Source organism: Phaeoacremonium minimum (genome assembly GCF_000392275.1).
Source record: "Phaeoacremonium minimum UCRPA7 unplaced genomic scaffold PA7_03_scaffold_337, whole genome shotgun sequence".
Lineage (NCBI taxonomy): Eukaryota > Fungi > Ascomycota > Sordariomycetes > Togniniales > Togniniaceae > Phaeoacremonium > Phaeoacremonium minimum.
Genome location: NW_006921241.1, coordinates 74,629 through 95,198, shown reverse-complemented (window position 1 = coordinate 95,198; position 20,570 = coordinate 74,629). Strand labels below are relative to the sequence as shown.

Sequence of the window (20,570 nt, the reverse complement as noted above, 5' to 3'; positions counted from 1 at the left end):
GAACAGTCCATAAGCCAGATTTCCCATATTCCCGATGGACCGGTAGCGACAGGAGAATACATATCTTCTTGAAGATTGAGCCTCAAGGTTGAACTGTATAGTTTGCTTGATATGAGCACATGTAAGCCGAACTAGATATCACAACGGGAACAGGTTATGACTTGAGGTTGGTACCTTCCTTTGATTGAATATGGGACGAGGGCGATATTGCTGCTTGGGCAATTTGATCGAATCAACTGGTCCCTATGGAAACACACTTTATCTTAATGATGATCCTACATTTACCGTGAGATTCAGGTCTGTTGCAAATTCTCACACGCATTCTTTTGTGTCTGTGTGGGAATTTAGAGGTCCTTATTGACACCCTCACGTGACTGCCGTGATTTCTAGTGCCAATCGTTCTTAGGTCGCGGGGGAACTAACACATAACCTAACCCAGATAACAAATCCTATTCCTTCCATGCTCCAGTAGGACCAGAGTATTAGGCCCAACGCATTGCTATAGGGTGTCAAGATCCGTGTATCAGTGTTATCAGGTAATGGCAATTTGAAGACAGGATGGCAGCGCGGGCCTCTCGCCCTCTAGGATTGTCCTACCAAGAGGATGCCCCAGGCTTATCGTCAGCTGGAGATGCGGAATCCGAGCCGGGCAACTCTTCCAAGAGAAGGGGATCAAAACACATTCGCAGAGCTTGCAATGTTTGCCGCCGGAAGTATGTTTAACACAACATTGAGTCGAGTCATGGATGGCTAATGCTTACTGGTGGTCATAGGAAGACTCGGTGTGATGGACGACCAACATGTGGTAGGGAACCTTGATATACAGTATTATCCTGGACTTAGCTCTTATTAACTGTGCTCTTGAGCAGCTCTTTGTGATTTGCATGGCGATGAGTGCACTTACGACACGGCCCAAGATAGACGACGACCAGTGCGTAAGACCTATGTAGCTGCTCTAGAAGCTCAAATCACGCATCTGGAAAGAGAGTTGAAGAGACATACCGAACAAAAAACGCAAGAGGATAACGATGAAGAGCTAGATGACAGAGAGATGGAGGAGTCTACTAGCTTGAGCCCAGATCAACGATCAACACGCCCCAGTGGGAAAACATCCCAGCCCGTTGAGCGTCTTCAGGTATGTCATGTTTCTTTGCCTCCTTTTTTTGTTCCGTTCTTTTGGATTGAACTGCTAAGCTAGGACTAATAGATGGACAATGCTGGAGAAACGCGCGAGTATGGGCCTACTTCAATGTTCAAACACCTGCCCACCAATGAAGACTCCCCAGATGCTTCGATCTTGTCCGGAGTGTCACCCCTCAGCATCAATTGTGCCTTCTTGGAGGGTTCTTCTATATGGAATCTTCCAGAAGGCTTTGACGGGAAGATGCACCAAGATACGCTGCAAGTCTTCTTTGCATTCTTCAACCCCTGGTGCTGGTGGGTCGATGAAGATCGCTTCCGGCATGATATGACAATGTCGCCTGCTCCCACGATCCCAGCTATCAAGCGTACACTTCGAACAGCTTACTATAGTCCCTTGCTTCACTTTGCTATTCTCGCTGTCGGCGTTATGTATTTGGATTATCTTAACTATTCTGACCGAGAGGCTCTCGCTAATCAATTCGCTCGGAATGCGGCAACATTTTTTGAAGATGAGATTGAAGCTGCAAAGCTAAGCGCGGTCAGTGGTTTGATGCTATTAGGCTCACATCACGCCGGACATGCTCGACAAGGCCTGGGATACATCTACGCTGGAATTGGTATGAGACTGACTCGGATACGTGAGTGTCCCTCGATTTTTATTCTGCGGCTATAGGTGAACATCGAGCTTCATCCTCTCTAACGCACCTTCATCAATTAGAAGGGCTCGGCATCGACGCTTCTTCCTGGGTGGATCAAGGCGTCATTAGTCTTGATACGAAACGGTCTCGGGACCGTGTTTGGCATAATGCTTACATACAGGATAAACTTTGGTCCACTTATGTTGGGCGAGCTCCTGCTCCTAATCTTTCTCACGGCCAAATGCCCTTTCCAGCCATTTCCAATGAAGAAGATGCTATGCCGTGGGTCATGCCAAACGAGACTGGCTCTGATCGTATACGGGACTCTCGCATATCATCCACGTTCACTTGGACTTGCAAACTTGGAAGAATTATCGAACTTATTTTGACCAACATGTGAGTTGTCGGAAAAGGTGCAAAAGGTTCGTATTGCTGACTGATTGTCAAGTTACTCGAGCAGACGAAGTGCTTATTCCGAGAATGCGCAAAATGCTAAATTTAAAATCTCGTAAGCACGTCGCCGACCTCACGAGCGATTACATTCTGATAATAGCAGTGTATTGTTAGAAAAGTGGCTTGCAGAGCTTCCCGAGGCACTTCGAGTGAATGCTGCCATGATTCGAAACCAAAACGTCCCGAATCTGGTACCTCATGTCCTGGTCATGAATATGGCTCACGCCTTCGCGGTGATATTATTGAATAGACCAGATTATTGCGACACTTCTAAGTTACTTGAAACGACGCCGAATGCTCCGAGTATCACGTTCGCGACGACCGCTACTGAGAGATGCAACCAGGCCGCGTACGTTCTCATCGGTAGAGTGAAATAGATGAACCTGAAACCCATGCTAATCCCTCAATCATCTCAGTCTGCGGCTCCTACGTTTAGCTGAGGTAAAGTCTCGAGCAACTTGTATTCTTTTAGTCCCTGAGTCTCGTGTTGCTTAAGTGTCATGGATATTGACTGAAAGTAGTTGTTCAATCGGACATTTAGCCTTCGACATGCGCCAGTTTCGATGACCCAGTTTACTTTTACTGCGGGAACCATCCATCTCCTTGCGGTAGCCAACGGTAAGAACATCGACGGAGACACAGAATGTGTCAAAGGTTGTATTGCGGCCTTGCATTCGATCGGGCAGACCTGGAAATGCGCGTTTCAAAGCGGGAATGTCCTAGAACGGCTATTGCGCGAATGGCACCCGTCTTCAAGCACAATCACGACTGATACTGATACTACGAGATCAAACATATCTGAACAAGGCCGGAATGATCAGATAGATGTGGAGAGGATGTTGCAACAGAACCCTCAAGTGGCTCGGCAGCTACGCCGCTTAGGCTGGGCACCTCCAAGAGCAGATTTCAGTCCCAACCCGATGACGTTTGTCCCGGAGTCCGAGACTGTTCTCACCACATCAAGCTTCCCGGTAAGTTACAGTCAACAGAGGCATGGCGATTTGTTTTCGTCATCACTCTTGGCATCGGCTGGATATGCTAAATGGATTTCGTAGGCCGGGACCCCAGACCTGGAGCTATCACATCAATCGTTTGTTTCGCAGGAAGCTGGACTGAATGATATGTCATGGATGTCACAGCCTTTCGGGTGGACAGATCACGCTTACACTTCGACGCTACCTCCAATACAAGAGCAGTCTCTGTTTGAAATGGTCAGGGGAACTGACGGTATGGCGCCTGAATCGTGGTCCAACCGTTTATTCCCCTCACCAGGCTCATACTATGGACTATAACAAGGATGGCGAAACTTGTATTTACGTTTAAGGATAAAGAACTGATATGAATCCTTCAAATGAGCTATCATTCCAAATAAATGACATACTTCTTGAACATCGACACGGAAAGTTACAGAGGTTGGTTGAGCTGAACGTGGCCAATAGGGGTAGTGTGAAAGTGATGATGCAGGTTGGAACAACGGCATCAGGCATCAAAGTCTCGGGACATCTAACCCAACTACCATTTGGCACGGACTGGATAGGAAGGTTATTCTAGTCAATTTGCCGATTTCCTGCAGGCGTTGCCGCCCCTTCAGAGGTCTCTTACGGCGTGGCTGTCCGTGGCCGGAAAATGAAATTCCGGCTTATCTTGCTAGTGCCATTCTCGGTCGTTGACTGTTTTGCTATTGGCTCATACAAACTCCTAGTTGGTATCACCCAATCAAAGTTCAGTTATACTACAGGTTACAATCCGAAACCATTGACACATGCTGCAATCTTCGATTGAGATCGTGTCCTCGTATTCCGGCTTAGATTGGCCGGTGCTTACGTGCCGGGTTACCCAAGATGAGTCTAGAAATTCCTGGTGTCGAGTAGATCGCCTGTTTCTCAAACTTACCCCCTACTTCCTATTCGATCATATCCATCCCTTCTCAAAAAGCATTATGCCAATTCACATTGATGGAAGTCCATTACGCAAGGCTTTACAGGAAGGTCGGCATGCCTTGGGCGTGCAGCTGGTTATGCCATCCGCACATGTCGCTCGCATCGTTGCGGGTGTTCCAGGGCTAACTGTAAGTCATCCATTGGCATTGGACGATGAAGGCATGCAGTAGTGCTCAACAATGACTTGTATAGTACGTATTGATCGACCTAGAGCATGGAGGCCTGTCTGATTCTGAGATGCACACTGCCATACACGCGGTGGCTCCTTTTAACGTTTCGCCAATCGTTCGGCTTCCATCTAGTGAAGGGTGGCTGATAAAGAGAGCTCTTGATGCAGGAGCTCATGGCATAGCGATTCCGATGGTCTCAACACCTGTGAGTTACACGATAATTGTACATGTACTTTGAGTTGAAGAGATCTAAGTCAGACTAAATTGATCATTATCTGTTTGTAAATTAGGACGAAGCTGCTGCAATCGCTGCCGCTGCTCGATTCCCACCCCATGGCACACGTGGCTTCGGCTCTACCTACTCCAGAGATGCATTTGGGTGGTCATCCGATGAGGAATATCGACGCAAGGCAAATCACGAAATTGTTGTCGCAGTAATGATCGAAACTCGGGAGGGATATGAGAACATCGAAGCTATAATCAATACCCCAGGAATAGGTATGCGGCCACATATCAAGGCACACATCTACCGCTCAAAGCAGCCAATAAAGCCCGAGATACTAATAGTAGTTCAATAGACATCATTATTACAGGAGAAACAGATCTATGCCTATCAATGGGTTATGAGCTAAACTCAAGTAACCCGCCGCAAGAAGTAATTGATGCCATTGATCACATCTCAGCTCTTGTTAAAGCTGCTGGAAAATGGCAAGGAGGTCGAATTCGGCCTTCAACTGGAGGCGTAAAAGCAATGATGTCGAGAGGCATCCAAATGATTGGAGTTGCCTTGGACGCCTGGATATTAAGAGATAGCATTGCAGCCGCGGTCAAGGATGCGAATGCATCAATGTAGATCAATGATATAAATCATAGGCCTAATTTTATTAAGAACAAGGCAGTGACTTTATTGAATGTTATTTTACCGGATTAGATCTGGATTTAAAGAACTTGAAGCCTGCATCATGTTACGATTGCTCATGAATATTCCCCTTCAACACGGTATGGAGCTAATGAATAGAATAGTTTGCCTGAAGTCGACATAAATCATTCTCAACTTTACATAACATCTTACTCATTGAGTGTGTCCCATTACTGACTACTGAAGAAGAAGGTTGTGAGCAAATTGGATTTAAAGGAAACGGCGAGACAAGGTTGCTGATCAAACAATAGATGAGAGCGCGTCATCAGTAAGTGTACCTGAAGAGATGATTCTGGAGGTAATTAGTGTTGGGATTTCTCGAAGGTGCCTCAAGACGCCACTAACCTGTTTGTCCGTCAAGTCCGCAAAAGCATGCGTGGCGCTATCTTCCTGAGGATCTGGCGCTTCGCGTTCCTCTCTCTCCTTCTTGTTATTGAGCCAAAGCAAGTAAAACCGAAACCCCAGAGACATAAGACACTGAAGAGCAAAGCTTCCTAGAATAACACCAATGCCCATCCGATAGCGAGGTTTGTCTTCGTCTCTGAAAAAGAAGGGCCCGGCAATATTACCAGCGCAGTACGCAATCCAGACAATACCACTCGTCACAACTTTCTTAGTTGTGCCTGCTGTATTTGAGGCGATGAGGGCCAGAAGCATTACATATGGAGCATTATATGCACCGGTTAGATAGTAGCCAAAAAGAAGAGCCCCACGAGGTCCACTGAGGGCGAACTGCAGAATAGTTCCTATCATTGGGATAAGAATAACCGCCGACATGTAAAAAAGCCGTTTACCGACAGTGTAAGATATGCAAAGACCGACAATAATATTGGCAACTGTAGCGACGAATCCCCAAGGCATTGAGAGAAGTGTGGTGTTTAGAGTGCCTAGAGCATAGTGTTAGCTAGTACGGTAACTAGAGAAGCCAAAAGACGTGTGAAAGGGTCTTACTGAATCCGAAGCCTTTGATGATCACTGTGGAAAATGCGTTCAATCCTCCATTTACAAGATTTGAGATAAAGGCAAATAGAAAGTAAAACCACGTCTTTGGGTCAAGAATTGTCTCGATCACTTGTTCTCTTTTGAAGTGGCGATTGATCATGCCGGTTTGGTTATGTTTCACACGCGCTACAGCGGCGAGCTTTTCCTCGTGGTTGAGAAACCAAGCTGTGACTGGAGAGTCGGGAAGGACGAAGAACAGCATCACACCCCAACCTGTCGTAAAGGAACCATAAACAATATAGAGGTATTGGTAGAGATGAAAGCCGTGTTGAACGTGCCATTGTCCGATAGCATATGCAAACAGACCGCCAAGCATTCCGGCAATAGAGTTGAACCTATACTCAAATCAGCCTGTCTACCGATAGGACGTTCAACTGGAGTTTTGTCTCACCAAAAGGCAGATCTCAAAGACTGCTCCTCCCTTGTCCACCATATTGAACACATGAGGAGAAATGTGGGTAAGACGCAAGCCTCGAAGATACCTTGGAAGAAGCGAAGGACGACAAAGCCAGCATAGTTCTTCACGAAGCCCTCTCCAAGGAGAATGAGTCCCCAGCAAATGCAATTTATCTGTTGGCAGTGCGTTAGCCGACGAAGTACAACAAACGCTGCATGTATTCATATTGGACAGCAATCGTCGAGGAATGGGTTAGAGACTTACCGATATCAATTTACCAAGAGGAAAGTGCTGGGTCATGTAGGAGACCGCTGGCTGCCAGATCAAGAATGCGAAATAGAAAATAGAGGCGCTCCACGAAAACTGGTCACCGTGCATGCCGAGGACCGTGGAGAGGCCGTACTGCAAGTTGTCAGCGACACTCTAGACTCGGCATGGATCAGAAGGCATGCTTTTATTAAACTTACGTTATTTGCATAGTTGTTAGACACCTTGTCCAAGAAGGACAGGGTAGCGGTGCAGGAGATGAGCGGGAGAAGAATGAAGTCAATCTTGCGACGAACTCGACGCTCTACTTCGGGAGAAGGCTCATAACCCGCATCTAGCTCATAAGCGAGATTGAGAGCGATGTCGCCGTGGCCTCCACTGATGGTCTTGTCCATCGTGCCATGCTGGATGCTCTGTGTGTCGTTATCTGGAACAATCTCGGAGGACTTCGGAGCCATGGCTGGAATATCGGTGGCGGGGCTTTAGTACAGCGCAACGAACCACGACTTTGATGGGATTCAGAAATCCGGATATCGCATGAAATCCGTTCGAAGTTGACTGTCTTGTACTTCGTCAACTCTGGACTTATCAGCAAGAGTGCCGGGAAGCCAAGCCAGACCGTTGATAAGAAATTAGCTAAAGAGTTGCGACCTGATCGCTGTGAAAGACATATCGCGGGTCACCTAGTCCTGACTTGGACGATCTTAGCACAAAGCGGATAGCTCAACCAACCCAGTCGCCGGAATTTGATATTCCGCGGGTCATGGAGATCCGCCCCAGCTTAGGTCCCCAAACAACAAGCTCGGTTACACAGTAGCAATTTGGAATTGATACCTAGAATACATAAGCAACATTGGAGAACACCTTTCGGATGCTGATAAAGCCAAAATACAACAACCTTGGCAGAAAACAACTGAGCCTGCTATTCCCAAGATACTCTTATCTGAAGATTGCCCATTAATCGTCTAAGATGGCACCTAGTGCAATTGAAGAACCGTCCACCGTGACTACCTTTGAGGCCAAAGGGGCACCTCCGGTGGACAAGCTCAAAACAGTGATGGTAAACACGGAAGGCTTGAAGTATCCTGAGTACTACCCGTACAACGACCCAAATGACGTCTTCCCCGAGCCTGAGCCATTCGAGTATCACGATCGTGCACTAGATGCTGATCCAGCGATGCCTGTGTTCTACAACGATCATGTCAAGATTGAAGAGGTGCGTATCCGGCATATCATCGGTTTCACGACATGATTGAGTTTCGATTTGAATAATCAAAGGATATCGGCGTGGGAGCTGACCTTGCTGTTCTTTTTTAAGCCATAAGAGCTTTGCTAACATGTTTGTCATGGGACAGCTTACGCCATATATTGGAGTTCGTGTTACAGGTCTCGATCTGGCGTCTCTGGACAAAGCCGGTCAAGATCAGCTGGCTCTTCTTTGTGCCAAGAAGGGTATCGTATTCTTTGGCAGTGATGAAAAGGTCAAGCAGACATTCCGAGACGTTTCATTGAAGAAAAAGTTAGATATGGTTCGTTATTATGGGCAGCTTCACCAACACGCAGTCCAACCGAGACCGCCAGAGTCTACTGAGATCTCTGTTGTGTATCAAGACAACATGAACACGGTCAGAGTAAGTAGATATCAAAAGCCAGAGTGTTTGAGCAAAAGAGACTCGGCGTATAAAGAATGATTGTTAAGGCTGATTGTGATTAATAGAAACACTGGTGGCCCAATCGACTATCCAGAGCTATCTGGCATATCGACCAAAGCCAAGAACATCAGCCACCAGGAATGACGTTTTTTTGTTGTATGCAGAGTGATGCACCCTCCGGAGGTGACACTCTTGTTGGTAGTCTCGTTGAGGCGTATGAGCGACTGAGTCCACCTATGAAGCAGTTTCTTTGCGGTCTTAGAGCAGTGCACTCTTCAAAGGTCATGACGGCGAAGGCGGCAAGAGTTGGCGGGGCTAGTCGGAGAAAGGAGGTCGAATCAACCCATCCTGTAGTTTATGAGCAACCGGTCAGTGCCTAAAAGCATCCCCTTAACTCAATACACAATCAAGGTCTGACGGTTTGCAAGTCAACCGGGTATAAGTCGCTTTACATTAATCCAGAACGAATCACTCACTTCGAAGGTCTGAGGCACGAAGAAAGCGAATACCTTCTCAAGTTCCTCAGCGATCACATTACTAAGGGTGCGGACTTTCACGCGAGATACAAATGGAGTGAGGGTGACATCTGCGTCTGGGATCAGGTGAGTCAGAATTGTCCTAACTTGCTCGTGTTGGGTCCATCAGTGCTGACCAAATGCAAAGCGCGTGTGCATTCATTCGGCCACTTTGGATAACATGGAACATCGTCGTCATTTTATTAGAATCACCGCATTAGCCGGCGTGCCGATACAGGCGAAGTATACGCCGCCCGAGAACGAGGATATGTATGCCGAGTGATCTCCTCAAGACTATTTCAGGCGGCCGCTGGAGCTGTTTTGCTATGGAAATAACCAGACATCTCAATGTTTTTTAGGTAGGCGTCGGGCAAGTACAATTATAGCTTCGATTTGTCACAGATTCTTGGATCGGGTGTATGATGCAGGACTAGTCCACCAACGAGCCGACGAGCTCGTGATAAACAGATGCACCGCTAGAAGAGCACTTTATGTAGCAGCACTGGAGAAGTGAATAGTATAGGAGAGAACAACTAAATACAAGTACGTATACTATAGATCCACTTCATTTATCAGGGTGATGATTGGTATGGTATCGTGAAAGGCTTTGGATGGTGTTCATTTGGGAGTGGCACAATCGCTGGCCTATCATTGCACACGTGGTGGGTTCCTCGATGCTAGACCCCGGACATTGTCTTAAAGATATGCTAAAAAGCGCGCCATGCGGCACAGACGCTTGGCAATGCTCGCTCACCTGTCCCCTTTTAGGACATTAACGCGGCTAAGAGTCTATTACGAACACCATGATCGCAGACAAAATTCATGTGGGCGTGTGGCCGTTTGCTCTCGGTATCTTTTCTGTCATCTGTAGAATTGTGTTTTGACACAAAGCCATGTCGAGCACATTAAGAGCACTGTTTGTGCTCCTGGTTACAACCTATCACGCCGTCAATGCATTCACAGTATTCAAGTCGCCTTTTTTATACGACTGGGGTTTCTACGGGGTATTCCCACGAAGTTCGTACAAATCTTTCAAAGGAACCGCGCCTCTCCTAAACTTTCTGCGGTGGGATAGAGATTGTGACGATGGTGGCTATTATCTTCTATCGCCGCGAGGAAGCATGGTATCTAAGCCGGGACCTGTGATGTTCGACCCTCGAGGGAATCTCGTATGGACAGATGACAGCTTCGGCGTAGTCACTGACTTCAAAGTGCAAAGCTACAAGGGCAAAAGTTACCTGACTTTCTGGTCCGGAACTGATGGTGTGAAATATCGATACGGACGAGGGATCTATTACATGCTTGATGAGACGTACGAAGTCTTTCGATCAATTCAATCCGTCGGCGAAGGCTTAATGGGAGACCTGCATGATCTCCAAATTACAGAGGAAGGTACCGCTTTGATGACCGTCTATCTCAATACGCCAGCAGATTTGTCCGCGATTGGAGGACCGGCTGACGGCTGGATCCTTGACAGTATATTTCAAGAAGTGGATATTGAAACGGGCACACTCTTATTTGAATGGAGAGCATCTAAGCATGTTGGCCTTCGAGACAGTATGCTTAATTTTGCTCTGGAAGGCAAATCAGCAGGACGCGACCCTCAAACATCCTTCGATTTCTTCCACATTAACAGTGTGGACAAGGACGAGAGCGGCAACTATGTCATTTCGGCTAGACATATGCATAGTGTCATGTGTATCAGTGCCACAGATCCCAGTGAGATTCTTTGGACTCTTGGTGGCACGAAGAACAAATTCCACGACTTGTCCGATGGGCATGCGACCGACTTTGCCTGGCAACATCACGCCAGAGTTCATGCCAATCACACCATAACCATCTTCGACAATGCCAGATCCGAATCAATAGAGTACGTGGGCGAATATAGTCGAGGTCTCCTTCTGCAGCTCGACACAGCGGCTTGGACAGTGAAACGACTTGCCGAATACGCAGATCCAAGCCACCGCTATCGGGCTCAGTCTCAGGGGTCGGCCCAATTGATGGATGATGGGAAGATGCTATTGGGCTATGGTTTCCTTCCCAACCTGGTAGAATTTGCTTCAGATGGTCGCGTATTATGTGACGTGCGTCTCGCGCCGTTAGTTATCTCTTCCTTTGGGATGGTCACGTCATATCGAGCATTCAAAACTAGTAGCTGGGTTGGAAAGCCGAAGACAATTCCCAGTATATATCTTAGGGCCTCAGACCGCCGCATGTTTGTCAGTTGGCTCGGCGCCACGGAGGTCGACCGATGGATTCTACAAGGCGCGGATTGGGAGGGTGTTCAACAGGATCGCTACGTTGACCTTCTAGAGAAGGATAAAGATGGATTTGAAGTATCAATAACTCTCCACGACCAAATGCCTGAATACATTCGTGTCGCTGCGGTGGATGAAAAGGGCAATGTGCTCAAACACAGCGAGGTCGTGAGCCGAAAGAAGGGCAATGCACCAGCAACTTGGATAGGAAGTCCTTATGTTACGGCTGGCTTATGTCTCGCCATCATATTCGTGCTTCTATGCTTCAATAGGAGGAAAATATTGCATAAAATTGGGCAAGTTAGACGGACGAAGCTATCGGGGGCGAATTATTGGTGGGGGCGTAAGGACATGGCTGCTGTACACGAAGTGCAGCGTTTGTTTGAAGATTGAGACACGATCATAGCAGTCTGGTTCTAGATGTTCTATTAATGCTTCATAGCGATAATGATCATGAAATCAAGTTTTCACGTTCTTCCATACTGTTCCTCAGTACTGCAACTGGGGTTCTCGCCAGTTGTCCTTCTCGACATAATTGCCATCAGCTCTGAAGACAAAAATTTTCCTCCTGCACAAGTAACCCGGCCACCTCGGCACCCCATCCATTCCATGTCCATTAGGATCCAACTTATGAATGAAAGATATCCAAGCTCTGGAAATCTGCTTGGAGAGTGTATAGTATTCTGGAAATGGTCCAATCCAGTTGCTATTATTCCTGCTCGCGGATGGTTCTATATTGAAGACGAAACAAATTTCAGCGTAATGTGTGGAGAATATGGGCGCTTCTGTGGCAACGAGCTCTTCAGACCCATCCCATGGTGGCTGATCAAATCTATAGGAGTACACTGGTTTGCGCCTGTGGCTCGGTGATAGCCAACGCTGAAGGCCCCTGCAGATTCACCGGCGATCGTTACTTTGGATGGGTCTCCGCCGAACGCTTCTATGTTCTCATTGATCCATCTGAGAGCTAGGCGTTGGTCGAGCAGACCAATATTAGACGCACCCTCTACCACAGTCTCTTTAGAGGCAAGGAAGCCCCATCCTCCAACTCGATAATTGAGCGACACTGCGATAATTGGCTCACCTATTTCCACAGAGGCGTTGACAAGATACGAAGTGTTATAACAGGGATCCGCACTTCCGCCAGCTGTAAACCCTGAATTTAAGTTGGCCAGTCTCTTGTAGAGTCCAGCAAGAGATGTTTCACTTGCCTCCTCCATAAATCCAAACAAAGACGGGAAGGTCATCCCCTGGCTGTATGCCAGATGGACGTACAACATCAACAGTCAAGCAATCTAAGCACATGTTAGGACAATGATAATATTTATCAAGAACACAAAACCATGCCTTCTCCCAGTATAAGGTCCTTGTCAAACCCTGCATACCCAGCACAGCTTACGCTCCGAACGGTTGCATCGCGCGTTTCGTTCCATGCAGATTGGTAGGGAATCGGATGCCGCAACCTTAGATTATCAATGGGTGGTTCCGCAAATGGGACCAGGAATAACTCCTCGTCAAAATCTGGAAGAGACAAGCCTCGCAATGTGCCATTCTTGACGTGCACGAGAGGAATTTTGACACCACAAGTGAGCGGACTTGCATGTACAAGACATACAAGTACCAGAGTGGCTACGCATGTGTATAGCATCGGAAAGTGGTCGGTTGGGATGGACTTAGTGATGATCTAAGCACTCTTGTTGATTATGGGTTACACTGTTAAAGTCTTTATAGGTTGCTGCATGTCATATGAGGGAAGTATTATGCGAGGGTTTGCCAAATCCAGGCCAAGAACAACCCAGATCCAGATATTTAGACTAACCGTGGGGTTTGTGGAGTTCTTAGTACCGTCTTGCGCACCGAGACATCGCCCGGTAAGAGACTTGGAATTACTGCATGCTAGTTATCTTGAATCCATAGTGAAATAGCCATCCGGCATGCAAGAGAAATTATGCAGAAGTGTAAGATCGGAAAGGATGCAGTTTCTTCCTCGACTTGCCATTTTCAACCACCAAGTTGTGAGTTTGAGAACCCCAAAAGGTTGTGTGGCAGATATATGTAAGATGAGAGACTGATTCGTTCGCCAGCCGGAGAGCGGAATGAGCTTCGGCCAATCCGGTGCAACACTCCGGCATCTGTCTATCAGATCATAAGACTAGACAATTTATTTTACAGAGCTTCGTGGTTTAGAGGCACCAGCAGTCTGCCACTCAGCACGCAGTCGCTCGCATACGGGCCCCTTTCTGTCTTCCACACCTGCAAGCCATCTCTCTGTCGACTGATTCCGACGAGTCGAAGAAACCCTATCTGCAACACCCAATTCATAACCCGGTGATATGTAACTCATTCTGAGTTTTCTAAGCACAAGAACTATCCAAAGGAATAGGCACAAGTGCAGGAAGCTAATCACAAGTCAGTCAGAAACTCTATCAAACGGCATAGGTAAATTCAAGTACTAACATGTAAACCATGCCAATAATCCAGCTTCCAAATACCATACCGCATTGCGTTAGTCCAGAGTACTCCTTGCATTCTGGCAAGGCGTTCAAGTTTGGTACATAATTCCGCGTCTGTAGGCCAACACACACACTCCATACTACGAGGCTTGCAAGACTCCATGGCATGTACCATGTAAGCAACACCAGTCTAGCTTTTGTGTAATGCTTCTCATTCCTCGTAATTGCCCTTCGTCCAATCCTGATTGTAACCATTGCAGCCAGCGTAATGTGAACCACGACTCCGAGGGAGGCCCATGCTATGATGAGACGTTGGACGTGATCCCCGACTGATGGAAATGTGATGTCTACATCGGGATCAGTTTCGGTGACAGCGCCGGTATAGCTCAAGATGGCTACTATCATCTGACCGATGTCAAGGATTAGGCCGAGAAGATAGAGCCAAATACCAGTCTTTAGAATCGTGCGCAAAGGAGGCGGAACCGAGCGCCAGAACGCTCTGGCAACAGCTGGATCGCCATATTCAGACATCTCTTTGCTGTATCACCCTCTAGACCAACGACATTCTACAGGTAGACGGGCTTGACGGAAAGAATAGGACTTTACTATGTCTATCTACTCGCGAAACAGTGGGTGCGTTGGGTGCGTGCTGCTCGTCAAAACGCCTGGGGCGTGGCGGAGCTTACCATAGCGTGTTGTAAGGCTTCAACAGACTCCAGTTTCAGTTGTTCATGCCAATTGTAGGCAATAAATGCCGCTGTGAGCGGGTCGTTTAGCGTGCCAAGATAGATAAGCTGAATCACGGCGGCACTGCAGCTTTTCAGGCAGATTTGAGCGGCCCACTTCTGCAATTCCAGTGCTTTTAGCGTGTTTGTAGGCTTCGGATATGTTCTTATTTTCTAACTAGCCTGACTGTTGTGTGGATTTTCAAAAGGACTCTTGTAACAGGAGAGAAGGATCATTGCACTGGTTTGTATGACTAAACAACCGACTCAAACGCGCATAGAGTTCATACTCAAACTGCAGCTCTGACGCTAATTTCGACATCGTCACCCGGAACGGGAGAGATAATGCCCAAGGTAGGCTTTTTGTCATCCATCTCTGGGAACTTCTGACTCTGCAATCCTCCAACAACCTGAATGTCGAAGCGAGTGAGGATAGTCGCCATGAAGCTCAAAGCTGTATGCTGCGCCAGAAATCTCCCAGGACAGTACGTTGCACCTCCTCCGAACGGCTTGTAGGTCTTGGCCATTGCCAACTTCGGATCATCCACGAATTTCTGAATGTCGAATCTCTCAGGATTGGGGCCCCAATAGTCCTCGTTGAGATGGAGTTGGCGGTATGGCATCATGACATCGCAGCCAGCCTTGAACTCGTAGCCAGCAACGACAGTGTCTTGGACGACGCGACGGAATGTAGAAGCACCACCGTGGATACGCATCGTCTCGTAAAACGCTGCATTCAGCTTAGGGCATTGTGTAAGCAAAACTTGGAGGTCTGACTGTGCCTTGGGGCCATTCTCCTCAAATGCTGGCGCAACTTCAGCGCGAAGGTCTGTCATTATTCTCGGACTATAGAGGATATGTCCAAGAAACCAAAACGCAAGGATGGATGGGTTGCCATTGATGCTTCGAGATTATCAGTCAACGTATCGACCAAGACTATTACTAGTGTTTGGGTTTACTTACGCCCAATACAATTTAAAAAGAACCGCAGCAATGTCTCTTGAGCCGATTCCGTTTCGCCTCATTTCGTCCTCTGATTGAAGAATGAAGTTGGCTGCCCCTTGACGTTGTTCCTTGGGGAGCTCAAAGTATTTGGTCAGTGCACCTACAGAACCGTCCTTGGCGTCATGAGCCGTTGCAGACAAGACTCTTGGATATTGAAAGAGGAGTTTCCACGCGTGATGGTTGAACATGTGAAATGCCTCTAGGAGCTCAGGAGCATTTTGAAGGCAGATTGGGCCGAAAAGGGCGTTTGTAGAGGCAGTCACAATGATATCGCCCGTCCACCGGAGCAATGACTGGCGGGCTGCCGAGCCGTTTCCGGTAGTTGCTAGGAGAGTCTGATCAAGCTCTTTGAGAAAATCGGCATAGAGCGGTTCAGACGCTGGACCTCGTTGTAGATCCTGTCTTACCCAGGATCGAATTGAGTTTGGGACCGACAGGTTTGTGGAAGGCACCGATGTTGACCACATGGTCATTCTGGCATGATCAGATACGCCGACATAGCCCATGACCTGGTTAACAAAAGCGTCAAAATTCAGCTCCTTTGTCTTTTTATAGGTCTCAGCAATATCGCGAGGGTCCATGACAACATAAGTACGGCGTCCACCAATATAGACGCTGAATGGTTGAGACTTCCGGGAGAAGTAGCTCCTATTCCTATATCAGCAAATTTAGAGCATAGACAAGAAATGCATTTGCCTACCGTGCTCCCACAAGAGTTTTATGCGTGTCTTGAACAAATTGAATTGAATGACCAACACCTACTTATGTCAACCGACATGCAAGACATCAGGCATTAAGCTCTCCACATACCAGGTATCAAGTACGGTAGCATAGGAGGTTCTGAACGGGAGTTCCAAAGCATCTGGTTCCGAAGAAGGAATTGCCAACCAAGATAAGTGACAAAAAGAACACATGCTATACTACTAAGCCACGAGTTATTAGCCAGTATTGGAGGGAGGACAAAGGTGTCCAATTCAAGCAATTGCGAGGTCATTTTGAAGAAGATACACAGTTTGATAGGAGGACAGTTCTCTAAAGAGACTGAAAAGCAGAACTCCAAGAGACAACGAGAAAGACGGCACTCCGACTTTATAGTCAGGCTCTGGCTGCTTGACATTTCTGATCAAAGCTTCTGACCGTATCATGGTAACTGTATCATACGTCACATCCCAGTCAAATGCGCCTTGTAAACCCATTCTCCAACCGACTGCAAGCACAGGGGTTGATCTGCAACGTTTCAAGGAATTGGAAGGTCATTCGACTCTGATCGACAATGTAGATAGTGTGTCGATGAGGGGAAGGTGCCTATATCCCAGCTGAATCGTGAGTTGGCAAGCTAGATGTAGGCCAAAGCTGCAGCCCCTATCTCGATCAGCACCTATTCGCGTCATATTTTCTGCATGACTATGGTTCTTCTGAATCCTATCTCCACGATGTCCCCTGTCAACCGTCCCGGCCGGCATAGCGGTAGGGATATGCCAAGTTGGAAATACACACGAAGGATTCGCGCTACGGTCTCGCTTAGTCCTATCAGTTCGGTTATCGACGAACATGTGAATCACAAAGTGAAGTTGACTTGTACAGTCTCGTCATGGGGGTTGAATGGCTCGCGTCTTTCGGGAATGCCCGAATCAGCCACATTTGTGGGAACGACTCCTTCGTGCGTAGACGGCGATAGTCTATACAATGATTTCTGAACCATCCAGCTGGAAGCACTCCCATGTCTCAAAACTTCTTGACTGCTGTAGGAGTACGCAATCTGGGAATAGGCGATGTTCCGGTAACTATCGACACGAGAGGTCGGTCAGGTTACATATTGCGCGAGAAAGAGCTCATGTGTGCTGCCAAAGAATCCTACAGGGCTGACAAGCATTAGGCCGATATGTACTATGCGCTATACCAGCTCAAGAGATAAATGGTACCGAGTAGCTCTTTGTAAGCTGCAGAATCTGTCATACGCGGCGGCCCTGCCCTATGAGCTAGCAGATGTAAGACGCCGCCGACGCGCGCATCCGAACGGCTTATGCTGCCGATCTACGGCACAGTTTGAAGCTTATTGAGAACATGCAGCTGTTTCAACACGTGGAACTGCCGATCGGTAGGAGCCGCCTCTTTAATGGTAATCTCAGCTGTGCTGTAGAGCTTGCGATGTGTGAGACCTGTATGTGCGCGACTCCTTCAAAGAGGATTACATTAGTAACAAGCAAGGTCGCTAATGTAAGTGCTTACCCATCCTAGCCTTAAGCTTTCTAGAGCAACAAGATTAGACACTCAGCCGGAATATAATATTCTTTCTTGTCAGAAGGTGGCGCACATGATAGCATTCAACCGTTGGTACACTCTATTATACCGACAGCTTGGCGCGCCCTTGCCAAGTACACGTTACGAAATGCTCTGTTTGATCATGTCTAGTAAGAAAATTTGAAAGCAGCACAAAAGTCACTTGAGCAACATGAATATTGTAATATGCCTCAACGGTGATCTTGAAGCTTCTAATTCATTTTCGGTATCTAGATTTAGCTATCATGCCGGACCGCCCCTCCTCGACTTAGTATCAGCTCCCAGATAGTCAATCGGGTTTCTGCATAGCGGACAGGTGTTCTGATTGCTCGTCTGGAACCACTTGTACAGGCAAGTGCGATGGAACAAGTTCTTGCAGGTCTGACAACGCTTGTCGGGCATCTTCTTGTCAGTCGAGATAATGGAGTAGCAAATAGCGCACTCGCTCTGCCCCTTTAGTGCTCCTATCACATTACGGCGGAACGTGGTGAGACCGTCAATAATGCTTCCGTTCTGATAACAAAGTTAGCAAGACCGTAAGTCATATGGTGGAGGGCGCAGTCGGCTTACGGAAAAGGTGATCACCCCCTGAGTGGTCATCAACCAACTCTGCCACTTCTTTTCGTTCACGGCCACCCTATTCACGCCGACAACGGTCACACCCTCAAGCGGATAACTAGGCGGTATCTTGATGGCGATCGAAGCTTGCAGCTCATCTACCTCGTAGCCGGCTGTGACTTCCTTGCCAGCGCGGCTGACTTTCACCAGAAGCTCCTTCTCATCATCGGCCGGGGCTTCCTGCGACTGTGACCAGGTATCTACCTCATCCAACGTCTCCGATATAATGATGGGCGAGAAATATCTCGTCATCCAGGACTCAACGGCAATCTTGGTCTGTTTTGACCGGCAGTCAATGTACCACGATCTGAAGAGACCTGGGATGTACTTCAGGGTAAGGTAGTAGAGATGGATAAGAAGCCAGTGCATGTTCCTCTCCTCAGGCTCAGAATCTCCAAGCTTGACATCGTATGACTGAATGAAGTCAACAGTGAAGCCTTCTTTGTCTAGGTTAATGGGATGAGATGCTGAATGACCCAGAACGTCGAAAGTGAACTCAAGCAGCGCTCCGATATAGCTGGCAGTCTTCAGATTCTCCGTGTAATCATTGCGCACTTTGTAGGAAGCTTTGCTATAGGCATCAAAGATAAGGTGCCACGATAGAAGATATGATCGCACTGGAGTGGGGAAATGCACGAGGACATCGTCAGGGTAGGCTTCTAAAGTAGGGGCATCGAGGAGGAGTGACAGAAGCTCGTCAGGTAGGCGTGCATCTAGAGGTTCTGAAGTCAACATTTTAAGAAATACAGAGGGATCGAAAGGGGCTCACCTTTCTTTTCGAGTAAGACATCCAAAGAGATTTGTTCTTGAGCAGCAGGTAAGGCGCGATGAATTATGCTGAAAGCTGCGGTCTGAATATCTCGAGACTCAGATGCCACCACTCCGTAGAGGTCTGAGACATCGCTGGCATGCTGCAGGGGTATCTTCTCCGCCAATCGACAAAGCAGTGCGTCAAGGATGTCTGCAGGCTGTGAGCTGCCATATCTTGGGAGCTTCAGCAACTCAAGCAAAGCATGCGACTTGGCCTCTGCAAACGATTTGATTGCATCCTCGAGGTCATCGTTTGGCTCCTGTATAGCTTCCAGGCCAGAAACCAGTTTCAATGAAGCGTGCAAGTAGGCCAATCGCGTGTCGGGAGGGTCATTCTCGGCTTGGTCCCACAGGTGAATCGAGAACTCAATGCTCCGCTCCCAGTAGGGACCGTATACATCCTTGATGCACGGAAGGAGCCGCTGGAGACTCCGGCACGCTTCAGCGGCCAGATTATGATCCACAGAATCCGGATCTTCGAACCAGGCCGTGATCTGCTTGACAGCGAATACTAATCTATTGTTGGCAACGGGAAGCTCGCCTAGGTCATAAATTGACATGCAAGCATTGAGTAGCACTAGCGTGATCATAGTCTTCTCTGCTTGCGGTTTCGCGCCAGCCACATCACTGACAAGTCTGTTTAAAAGGTTGGTTACTGTTTTAGAGGATGAGATCGTCTCTCCGTATCCGATGAGGATAGCAATAGCACCGAATATTGTAGTAGAGGTTGCTTTCATAACGTCGAGCTTGGCAACCCATTCTTCGTCTTCAGGGCGAAGTCCATGAGTTTCCGAGAAAGACTGCAGAATTTCACTTAAGGCTTTAGCACTGTAGAGACCCAATGGTGTAGTCTCCTTAGATTCCCGGAGCATGGTCGAGATCAATTCGTCCAAGACGGATGAGCCACTTCCGGGTCGCCAGTCCTTCGCTTCGACAACCATGGCATTCATAGATTTTCTAGTCGTCGAAACAAGGTCTTCAATGCTTGTTAACAATTCAGGCTGTGCAAGGCTCATCCATAACCCTTGTTCGTTCATTAGTGCGAGTTGATCGGATGCCATTTCAGCAACCAAGTTGAGGAGATATAACAGCTCCACTTGAAAGCTTTTTGGTAGTGACGACAAGTCAATTCCTGACGATAGCAACTTGGACGTATATATTGCCATTCGTGCCGGTACAGATGCGCCATTTCGATCTCGTTGATTTCGTGAGTCATTTGCTGCCTCTGAAGCTCTCGGTAAATAGTAAGCACCCCCTAGGTTGCTCGTCAGAGACAGCGACGGATTTAGTCCGGTCTGAAGGTAGCTTGTGATCTCTCTCATCCA

General features: G+C 47.6%; 4 protein-coding genes across 4 annotated transcripts; 1 reads left to right on the top strand and 3 right to left on the bottom strand.

Moving 5' to 3' along the window:
* Positions 1 to 6,914: 6,914 nt before the first annotated feature.
* On the bottom strand, positions 6,915 to 7,387 carry UCRPA7_4388 (putative mfs allantoate transporter protein; the record flags this gene model as incomplete). Its single annotated transcript, XM_007916938.1, has 2 exons — positions 6,915 to 7,064; positions 7,130 to 7,387. The coding sequence occupies 2 exons, from the start codon at positions 7,385 to 7,387 to the stop codon at positions 6,915 to 6,917; spliced, it is 408 nt and encodes a 135-aa protein (XP_007915129.1).
* Positions 7,388 to 7,899: 512 nt separating this feature from the next.
* UCRPA7_4387 (putative alpha-ketoglutarate-dependent taurine dioxygenase protein) lies at positions 7,900 to 8,961 on the top strand (the record flags this gene model as incomplete). The annotated part of the gene is made up of 3 exons (XM_007916953.1): positions 7,900 to 8,145; positions 8,285 to 8,560; positions 8,746 to 8,961. The coding sequence occupies 3 exons, from the start codon at positions 7,900 to 7,902 to the stop codon at positions 8,959 to 8,961; spliced, it is 738 nt and encodes a 245-aa protein (XP_007915144.1).
* A 5,861-nt stretch (positions 8,962 to 14,822) lies between these two features.
* On the bottom strand, positions 14,823 to 16,369 carry UCRPA7_4386 (putative cytochrome p450 protein; the record flags this gene model as incomplete). The annotated part of the gene is made up of 4 exons (XM_007916949.1): positions 14,823 to 15,435; positions 15,496 to 16,185; positions 16,238 to 16,295; positions 16,348 to 16,369. The coding sequence occupies 4 exons, from the start codon at positions 16,367 to 16,369 to the stop codon at positions 14,823 to 14,825; spliced, it is 1,383 nt and encodes a 460-aa protein (XP_007915140.1).
* A 1,691-nt stretch (positions 16,370 to 18,060) lies between these two features.
* On the bottom strand, positions 18,061 to 20,195 carry UCRPA7_4385 (putative zfp294 protein; the record flags this gene model as incomplete). Its single annotated transcript, XM_007916941.1, has 3 exons — positions 18,061 to 18,330; positions 18,388 to 19,148; positions 19,205 to 20,195. The coding sequence occupies 3 exons, from the start codon at positions 20,193 to 20,195 to the stop codon at positions 18,061 to 18,063; spliced, it is 2,022 nt and encodes a 673-aa protein (XP_007915132.1).
* Positions 20,196 to 20,570: the final 375 nt, after the last annotated feature.